The sequence below is a fragment of the Mastomys coucha genome, unplaced genomic scaffold (assembly GCF_008632895.1).
Source record: "Mastomys coucha isolate ucsf_1 unplaced genomic scaffold, UCSF_Mcou_1 pScaffold20, whole genome shotgun sequence".
Lineage (NCBI taxonomy): Eukaryota > Metazoa > Chordata > Mammalia > Rodentia > Muridae > Mastomys > Mastomys coucha.
In genome coordinates, this window is record NW_022196903.1 from 114416687 (window position 1) to 114427214 (window position 10528).

The window sequence follows — 10528 nt, forward strand, 5'->3', positions numbered from 1 at the left end:
CGCCCCCATCCCCGGGACGCTGGGAAGCCCTAGAGTGTCCGCAGTGAAGTGGGACAGAAAGGTTAGGGTGGATGGGGGCGGGGGGGTGATGCAGAAAAAGAGTATCTCACAGACCAAGGTCAGGTTCTCTGAGCCACTTACTCCGGTGTCAGTGACAGAACAGCCAGGCCAGAACCTTCCTTCTCTCCTCCCCACCCCTTTTCTCCCTCCCCCTTCCCTCCTCATTTCCCCTCCTCCTCCCCTCTGGCTGTTCATTTGGGAGAGTGCCCAAGACTTTCTGGCGCTGGCTCTCCTGTCAGTCCTACCTCTAAGCCAAGACACACCTGGGAGCTTGAAGAATTTGGCAGCGCAGGAGAGAGTGACTAGAGGAAACCACTTCTGCTCGGGTCCCTGGTGTGGGACCGTAGGAGGAGGGCAGAGCTGAAATTCAGATTTTGAAATTCAGATTCGGGCACTTGGCTATGCCGCTAGCTGTGTCACCTCGGGAAGGTCATCAAACTTCTCTGGACTGGCTTTTCACAGCTACAAAACGAAGAGGGCTTACTTCAAACTTGCAAGGCTCTACATAGATTTTATTATTTTTAGTCTTTTTGTTATAGAGTGATATAAATACATATTTAAATATATAGGGATTATATACATACACACATATATGAAGGGTAAATGAGCGTTATCCTTCCAACTTTATCATCCAACTTCACCTACTTGCCATGATCAGTCATTAATTTTTCTTTTCTTCTTCTTCTTCTTCTTCTTCTTCTTCTTCTTCTTCTTCTTCTTCTTCTTCTTTTTCTTCTTCTTCCTCTTCCTCTTCCTCTTCCTCTTCCTCTTCCTCTTCCTCTTCCTCTTCCTCTTCTTCTTCTTCTTCTTCTTCTTCTTCTTCTTCTTCTTCTTCTTCTTCTTCTTCTGTTTAAAGGCAGGTACTCACTGTGTATCACTGCTGGGCTAGAACTCATGTGGTAGGCTAGGCTGGCCTCAAGCTCACAGGGATCCTCCTGACTCAGCCTCCTATGTGCTGGGATTAAAGACATGCGCTATCACATCCAGGAAAAAGAATTCAGAGTTTTATTTAGTGTGTGTTCATGTGCGTGCATGTGTGTGTGTGTGTGTTGATGTGCATGTGTGTGTGTGTGTGTTGATGTGCATGTGTGTGTGTGTATGTTCATGTGCATGTGTGTGTGTGTGTGTTGATGTGCATGTGTGTGTATGTGTGTTGATGTGCATGTGTGTGTATGTGTGTTGATGTGCATGTGTGTGTGTGTGTTCATGTGCATGTGTGTGTGTGTGTGTTCATGTGCATGTGTGCTTGCACACAGGTCTTTGGGCATCAGTGTTTTCCTTACACTGTAACCAAACTCCAGTCACTGGACTAGCTTGGCGAGTGCTTTCACCTGCTGAACCATCTCTTTGGCCTCAATTACTATTAGGCTGGCTTTGTTTACTGGCCACACACCCCATTTAACTGATATCTAACATTCACAGTACCGAGTGCATAGCTATTGCTTTAAAAGTTCCAAAATGCTCTCTCACTTCCACACTCAACTCTGATCTGAGTGTCTACAGATCTGAGAGCGGAGCCTGAAAGATGCGTGGAGAATGGGACAAAGATCATAATCCAGCCCCTGGGCAAGTGCCACTGTGTTCTGAATATACCAGGGGAATGACAAGACAGCAAGGCTTAAGAGGGTTTTGAAATATCTTGAAAAGAACCCATCTTTGTATCGCGAAGCCCTGAGAACCGTCTTTGTATGCCTGGCGCTGTCTTGATGGGCAGCATTTCCCATTCACAGAAGCCCTTAGCGATTATTTTCTTTTTATCTCCTCTTTCCCTCCGTCTTTATTTTTTACTTGACATGGGTCTTATTCCCCTGCCCAAGCTTCCCTTAAACATGTGCTTTTTTAACCCCTCAGCCTCTTGAGCAGATGCGATATTCAATCTTTCTCTTCTTTTTTTAACAGAGGGGGTGGGGTTGGGAGTGGAATCCCAGGGCCCAGCTTTGCATGCTTGGTAACTGTGCTACCTTTGAGCCACATCCCCAGACCCCAACTCTTTCCTGAAAGACTAGAATGATCAGTTTGTAAACCTTGATCTTTAGAATCCTGCTCTTTCAGGGGTCTTCACTTCCTCCGCTGCTGGTCAAGTTTCAGGTACTGGCCTGGCCTCCCATCCCTCAGGGAGGCCTTCTCGGGAGTTAAGCAGAATCAGCTTGTCATTTCTATTTTTTTGTGGGGTAAGAAACATGTAACGAGTTCCCACACGAGTGTCCAGGGAGGTCTCTCTCCAATCATGAGGCAGGCGGGCACATTTCTTGTGATTGGCTGGTTTCCTTCTAGTATCATATGGGATGCACCTCCCTCCATCCACCAATGCCTTTGAGTGGTTCCACACCGAATACTCAAATTACACACCTGATAAGATTTGGCTCTTCAGGGCAAAGCCTCCCTCCTTAACATCAGAGCAGCAGGGCACTCCCATCCCCCCATCCCCCAAGCATCCCATCTGCTATCTGTGTTCTTCCAGCAAGCAGCCCCTGAGAATGTGCCGATGATCCTTAGTTTGGGGACAAAGCACAAAGTTTCCTCGTGGCCAAGTCCCCTAAGCTGAACCTAGGTCAATGCAGCAGGAACCAGACAGCTTTTATAAAGGTCACGTGGAGATGGGGGACACCTTTAGCATGACCTTTGAATGAAATACCTTCACGCCAGTCCTTTAGCTTTGAGGAACACTGGCTGCTGTCAGATGGAAATTGACATCAAATGGTGACAGATCTCACATAGGCTTGCAAACGCTTGCAAACACTGGCGGTTAGAGGGGAGAGCAGTGGGTCTGGGGATTGGGCTAGAGTGGCTGGCCTGTCTGGTGTCCTCTGGCATTACTCAGCTGTACCCCATGTGACTGTGCTGTGCAGACAGAGATGGCTACTGTGGTCCTGAGCACTGTGGGGGTCACAGCCATCGCTCCCTTCTCAGAAGCTTTCTCTCCACTGGATACTTGGGGACCTGCTCCTGAGCGATGGGGTCCTTGGTTAAATTGGTCACAAGTTGTTGAGTGAGTCTTGATAGGAATCAGCTGAGGGAGGGGTGGGGGCATTATGCTATTGCCAAGTATTTAGTGACTGTCGTCCTTGAAGGGGCTCCTAGGTGCCCTTGCAAAGGATGAGAGTTAATAAGTTTGAGGAAGAAATGGCTGGGAGCCAGCTCAGTGATAGGGAGAGTGGGAGGATGTGGTATCGTTTGAGGAAGGAAGTGGACCAACTGTTCACTTTTTCTTGGGTTACTTGGGGAGCTGACAATGATGTGGCCTCTGTGGTAGGCATTTCCTCTGTCTCCTGCAGGATCATGAAAAAAAGTGCAGCAGGCAATGTGTGCATCACACCAGAACCTGACCCAGCCTGTCCTGTTTTGCGCTAGCTGAGTGTCGAGTGCCTCTCAGCAGCAGCACTACTGCTGCCTCCTCTGAGCGGACTTCTCCCACTGATGCTCATTTAGATCAGCTCAGTTATGGCTGTTGCTCATCTGCTAGCTTTTCTCTCTTGTCAGTGATCCCAAACACACACTAATTGAAGGGTCTGGGCAGAGATAACTCCATCTTTGTTGAGTCATATTTGTTCTTTCTTTAATTATCCCCCTGGAACACTATGGCTCTACTTGCCAGCTTTGTGACCAAGGTCCTAAAATATATATGATTTCCCCCTCTAGCCTAACATTAGAATTAGCACAGCATTATTTCTAATGCTGTTTGAAGAGGCTTCTAGAGATTGCCTTCATAGCAACTGAGCACAGGTGGCCAGGAAACAATGGACCTGTCTCAGTCCTTCACACGCTCTCTGATGCTGGTCTGAGTCACTAACTTCCCTAGAGAAATATTCTACTCTTAATTTTTGTGAAACCTTGAATTGACTTTGTTTTTTTTCTCTTCAACACAGGGTTTCTCTGTGTAGCCCTTGGCTGTCCTGGAACTCACCCTGTAGACCAGGCTGGCCTCGAACTCAGAGGTCTACCTAGGTACCTCTGCCTCAGAGTGCTAGGATCAAAGATGTGAGCCACCAAGACTGACTCAGACCTGGGTCTTAAACATGGTTGCAATTGCTCTACCACTGAGCAGTGTCACTGGCCTTGAAATTCTGTGGAAAGATTAAAAGCACTCTTCCCCCGAGGAGAATGTGTACTTTATTTTAGTCCTTCTGAGAATAGAGTCAGAGGGACTGACGATACTAAATGGAGGAAATATATTAAACAGGATCTACACAAGAGTTTCCTGTAGTAGACTCTGAAAGACTGTGGAGCTCTAGAATATTTTCTGTGTCCGATCTACTTTCTATGGAGGATGGAGAGAGGGGACGCAGCTGTCCCACCAGCTCTGCCCTTCACGAGCTCATGCTCCATATAAACTGGCAGTTGTGGGACATGCCCTAAATTCTCTTGTTCATATTCCCTAATCATACCTAACATCACCCAGGCCTGTCTAATTCATCAGGAGCCTGTCTGTGTTCCTCCAGCGGACCAAGCCTGCAGTGTGGTTTCCTTCCTTAACTCCCATAAGCTGCATCTATGTGTTCTTAGGCTCTTCCTTCTCTGTGGCTGGAAACCCACAGAGGACTCTCACTCGGCTCATCGCTGCTATGTCCAAGCACTGTGCTTGGACAGTTGCTTGCCCATGGCGTCTAGTCTCTATATCAGGAAAAGACATACACTTTTCAAGAAGCAGCCATCATGGCTGAGCGCTGTGTGATAAACCAAGAGACCATTAGGAGCTAACACAGCAGGGACCCTGGCCTGGTCTGTGGTTATCCTTAGTTCTTGCCAGTAGGGAGTGGGATGTAAGTGGAGTGCTGAAAACCCAATAGGTGCCAGCGCACTGCCATTTAGAATCTTCTTGCCTGTGACAGTGCTCATCACCCTGGGGTGAACCTTTGCAGGTGTTCTGGCATATCAGGTTATTGAGGTATGCCACACCCTGGATTATTGAGTTCAGGGGCTCTGGCAGTATGCAGAGCCTTCTCTTGCAGGGACCCAGAAGAACAGTGCTCCAGAAGCGCTGATTCAAAATAGAACCAGGAGGAGGAGGGGACCAGGAGCTCTGGCTACCGAGGGGGAACCTGAGATATGAGTTAGGAGCAATGCAAGACTGAAATATCTCTGCTGACTTAGCTTACCTTTGCCCCCATCTCTGGCTGCTCAGCTTATCCTGAGGAGCAGGATAAGCTCCTGGTAGTGGAAGATGACTCATTTTTAAAGAGATTGGTCCCTCATTATTCTCTTCCAGTGTTTCTGTACAGAGAGCATTTCCTACTTGGAATTTGGCATGGTGAGCTTGGTTTTGATGTCCACAACCAGGCTTGTACTGAGGTAGATGCAGCCATACCCCCAAGGTGCTGGAAAAAAGACAGCAAGGGTGAGGCTGAGGTTATAGGGTGCAAAAGACAGAGAGAGCTCAGGCTGGACTCACAAGCCCTGGGTTCTGGGCCAGGCTCTTGTGCTGTGCTGTGTGAATCTTCAGGCTAACCTTTGCTTCTCCGTGCCTCTGTTTTATCTCCCAGTGATGGAGAAGGAATCATTAGGCCATCTATGGGGCCAGGCCACTTCTGCTGAGTGTTCTGTGTTTACATCTTATCCCTGGCATAGCAGACAGGTGACCTTTCATGGGTGTGAGGATTAGCCTCCCTAGGGTGTCATGCTGGTCTCCCATGCTCATCTGTAGAGCTTTGAGTGGGAAGAGAGGTGACTGGGCAGATAGTTTAAAGAGAACCACTCGTTGTCTGGTTGCCTGTGCCAGCTTCTACAGGGGCAACAAGCTCTCAGGTTACCTACTTATGATGTGAGAGGTTGGTTTGGGCTTGGTTTTGGAGGTTTCAGCATGTGCTTGGTTGTCCCTGGTGATCCCTGGCCTGAGGTGAAGGGGCATATGGTAGAAGCAAGTGATAAATCAGAACTGGGAACCCAATCACGTACTGCTGGGCTCTACCTCTTAGGCTCCCCTACTTCTTAATAGTGCCAGAGTCTGTGGTTACACCTTTAACAGGGGCGCCTATGGAAGGCAGCCCCTAAACAAAATATAGGACCCTCTCATGAGCCAAGTATCCCATGGAGTCCTGAGTATGTTCATACACCACAGGGTTCTAAGAAACCTCCTGTAAGTTGTAATTTCACTTACGTCTGAACTCTACTGTTTGGACCCCACAACCCCTTGCCCCAATTTAGTCTGAACTTCCGGTGCCTTAGGGGTGGCTGCATCTAGCACAGTGCAAACCCAGTGTGAGTTTCCCGTGCAAGATTCTAAACAGGAAACAGAGATCAAGCCCAGAACCTTGTGTGTGGTAGGAGAGCTCTCTTTATGTAACTTTGAAATTTTCGCTTGCCCACCCTGTGAGCAAAAGAACTCTCTGGGATGTTGCTCAGTGGTGGAGTAAAGAGGACAGCTCGAGTGGGGACAAACGAGGTTTTCTCAAGATGCCTTCTTTTTTTGGTTTTTACTCTGTAAAGATATTTATTCATTAATACAATATTGAGGAGGGCATCAAAGAAACTGGAAACACAGCATCGCATGGTGGTGATTGCAGCTCGATTTTGTCCTCTGTTCTTCTTCTGGGGCTTTTTTATTTCTATTTTTGTTTTCCTGCAAAACCCCTCCATCCTCCCTGGAAAGGCCTAGAATGTTCCAGAAGGAAAGTCAGCTGGCTGGAAACCTGGCAGCATCCTCAATAAGCTGTGGAGGTGGTTGGCATCCAATGGTGACACAAGGGGACAAATCTCAGAAAGCTAAAGATTGGGGCCACCAATGATACTGTAATGTGGAGGAGGACGAGGAGGAGGAAGAGGAGGTTCAGGCTCTGTGTGGGTCTGCCCTTTGCTCCCTCATGTAGCTGCCTTCCTGAGAGGCCGCACGTTCTTGCCGAGTGTGTGGTATAGTTTTGTGTCAATCATAGCATGCCCCGAGTGCTTGGTTGGTGTAGGATGTGCTTTCCTTAGTCCTGAGCAGAGTCCTAAGATGGAAATAGCAAATAGCTCTTCAACAAATGGAGGAAGAATGGGAGCCTGTGCGCTTGGACTCTCTACCTGCTCCCGGCAAGTGCAGGAGAAGCTCCATGATCATGCCATAATGGTGACTATGGTAAAGCCAACAGCGATCGTGGCTAAATGGTTATTTTCAGATGGGGGAGAGGCAAAGTGACTCAGCCAAATGCAAACAACTCAGCAACTAGAGATGGTTAGCTGTGAACCCTGAGTGTGGGCAGTGCCTTGGTGGGCACTGGGAAGCACCGCTGGGCTGTAGCCTGTAGCCCTGTGCTCCGTACTGATGACTTTGAACACCTGCACACCTCCTGGGGCAAGGGCTAGCAGAGTGATGGGCTAGGGGAGGGAGACTAGGACTCAGCTGCAAAACTGAACCAGGGAGCAACGGGTCCTGAGATCTTTGGCCCTCGGAGACAGTGAGGGAATCTGCTCTGCTCCTCTGTCTGGAGAGGCTTCTAAGTTCCCAGACTTTGATGTGGACATTGCTTGTTTCCATGACCAACCATGCTCTCCGGAGGCTCAACCTCCTGGCTTGGGTTACCCAGAGCTGGAAAGTGCCACCTCAGGTCATGGATAAGAATAGAAACCTACAGACCAGGCACATGCTGGGTTCTGGCAGGTGTCACGGTACACGGTCACTCCATGTGGGCCACTGCTTCCCCACAGGCTGAGAATGGGTGAAGGACAAGTCTATTTTTCTCAGGAAGTCATTTTGGAAGGAAACTGAAGACACACACACACACACACACACACACACACACACACACACACCCCTACCTTATTTTTAGGTGATAATGCTAGGATCAACTAGGCAGTTAAGGCTTCAAATCAGAGTGGTGTAGATAGAAGGGCACTCAAGAGGTGATTTTTACTTGTCACTTGGCCTGACCTAAGTTAATGGTGGCTCCAAAAATGTTTCTAGTTACTCAGCCTAACTTGACCTTGATGATATATATTTCTGCATTTGTAGTCATAATAACACTGTGTGTATGGTGGCTGCCCTGTGATAGTCTGAGGCTCGGTGTGCACAGCCATGTGTGTGCTGTCTTGGAAGGTCAGTGAGAGGGTAAAGTGAGCTCTGCTGTCTTTTTCTTCATCAGAACCAGGTATGAAGGAATAGCCTTGGAGAGCAAGCTGTAGAGTAGGCAAGACGTGGAACAACTGACTTCTTTGGGACCATGTCTTGTGCATGTAGCAGTGCCAGGCACCTGGAAACCCAGACACATCCTGTTTGTAGGGTGATGTACCCTGATGTAAGGTTGAGCACCCTGCGCACTGAATGTGAGGAAGAGACAGGCCTTGGTCTGTGGCCAGGATCTTAGGTTCTCTGACCTTGATGTGTCCTGTTTCCACAGAGGGAATGCATATCGGTCCATGTGGGTCAAGCCGGAGTTCAGATTGGCAATGCCTGCTGGGAGCTCTTCTGCTTGGAGCACGGCATTCAGGCAGATGGAACCTTTGGCACTCAGGCCAGCAAGATCAACGACGATGACTCCTTTACCACCTTTTTCAGTGAGACTGGCAATGGAAAGCACGTGCCCCGGGCTGTCATGGTGGACCTGGAACCTACTGTAGTAGGTGAGAACTGACCTAGAGAGCTCTCTGCTGTAAACAGCAAAGTGCAGGGCCTTTGGTTTCTGAGAGAGAGATGAGCCGAAAGGTATGAGTGAGCCAACTCATCCTCCGTGTGACCTCTCTTAGCTCCTTGGGGAGCTGGTATGAGGGGTCAAAAGTGTCTCTGCTGATTTGTGCAGAACCATGTGCTCCCTAAGCCTGCTGAGACAGAAGTGACCAGTGACATTGTCACTAATAGCATGGAGCTTAAAACACAGTTTTAGAAACAATTAGAAACCTTGCAAACAGCCCATTTCCTAAAGTAGGGGTTTCTGATGCTGTGAGTGGCCATCAGGCCTCATGGGTCTGGTGTGACCCTGCAGCACTTTACGTCACAGGAAAACACACAGACAGGTTCTGGCTTTCTCAGGACAGAGTTCCCCATGCTCTCTGGAGGATCCAGATCCAGGGAGAGGGAAGGAGAAGAGAATGGCTTTGAAGAGTGTTGTCTGCTCCTTCACATCTCCTCCTCCACTCTAGCTCGGCTCGGGGCCCCACGCATGGCCAGTACCCTTACTACCCAGGATCCTTCAGTCATTTACAGACTTGTTCTAGACTGGGCTGGCCTCACTCCAGGGATGTCTCAGACTCATACGAGAGGGATAGAACATCTCTCCTGGAAACCGGGATCTGAGGCTCCTATCTCTTGACAGATGAGGTACGGGCAGGAACCTACCGCCAGCTCTTCCATCCCGAGCAGCTGATCACAGGAAAGGAGGATGCAGCTAACAATTATGCCCGCGGACACTATACGGTGGGCAAGGAGAGTATTGATCTGGTGCTGGACAGAATCCGTAAATTGGTAAGCTCAGTGGGGAGGGGAGGAGGGTGAGATGTCAGAGAGAGACATCATCATCTGGCTGCAGGTATAGCTCCTAGAGCTCATTGGTCCTAAAGATGATTTCCTTTTATTTATTTATTTTTTTATTTTTTGGTGCTGAGGTTCAAATCCAGGGCCTCATCATGTCAGGCACATGATGTACTGCTGGCTGCCCCCCCCCCCCAATCTTCTGTTCATGTCTTGGGAGGAGCATTCACAGGGACAGTATACCTCCCAGGCCTGGGTATCCTGGCCTGCCCTATAGTCTGATTTCTGGCTAGTCTATGGAAGTATCCTGGGAAGATTCAGTCTATGGAAGTATCCTGGGAAGATTCAGTCTATGGAAGTATCCAGCCGTATGGGAGGTTGAAGTTAGGAACATAAGTGAGTAAAGGTTTAGTTTGAAAGAAGTGAGGAAGAGATTTGAGTACTTGTATCTGAGTACTTACATATATGTTATAAGTTCCAATTACATACCTTCGTTTACTCCTTGACACAGGGAGATCTTTCCTTTGTAATTGATGGATACAGGAGTTGAGGGCTGGGGTGGGGCTTGGTGTCTTAACTCGGGTCACACTCTAGAGAGTGCAGAATTAGAATCCGAATAGGCTGGCTTGACTACAAAGCTGTGCTGTGGGTTCCAACACTTTTAAAGCTCTCGTTTCTGTGTTGGGGGAAAAATGGCGGACTTGTGGTGCCCAAAGGTTTAGAATCCCTGGATTGAATGATCATAGCTCACAGCCTCTGGAAAAATTCTGTGAGTCTATGAATTCTCTTAGTTCTTCCTGGAGTCAACACTGAGCACTTACTACATATTAGGTGCTTGCTGGGAACATGGTGTGATCTCATCAACCATCACAGGACCATCCAAGTTGAGGATGTGGCTAAAGGGGAGTGAGCCTTTGGAAAGGTTAATAAGGGGCTGGAACGTTTTCAAGTTGGGAATTCAGGGATGTGTTGGTTGTCTTGGTGGGCTCATTCCACCATGTACACAAAAGCCACAGTATCGTGCTGCATCCCATAAACACATAGCTGTGATTTGTCAACCTGAAAACACTTTTTTTCTTAATCTTGGAAAAT

At 48.4% G+C, this 10528-nt stretch overlaps 1 protein-coding gene across 1 annotated transcript in view; it reads left to right on the top strand.

Annotated features, from left to right (window-relative positions):
- Positions 1-10528, top strand: part of Tuba8 (tubulin alpha 8) — a 15809-nt gene that overhangs the window by 1010 nt on the left and 4271 nt on the right. The window contains exons 2-3 of the mRNA XM_031383276.1: positions 8370-8592; positions 9282-9430. Of these exons, the coding sequence (XP_031239136.1) occupies positions 8370-8592; positions 9282-9430 (372 nt within the window). The remainder of the gene's footprint in view (positions 1-8369; positions 8593-9281; positions 9431-10528) is intronic.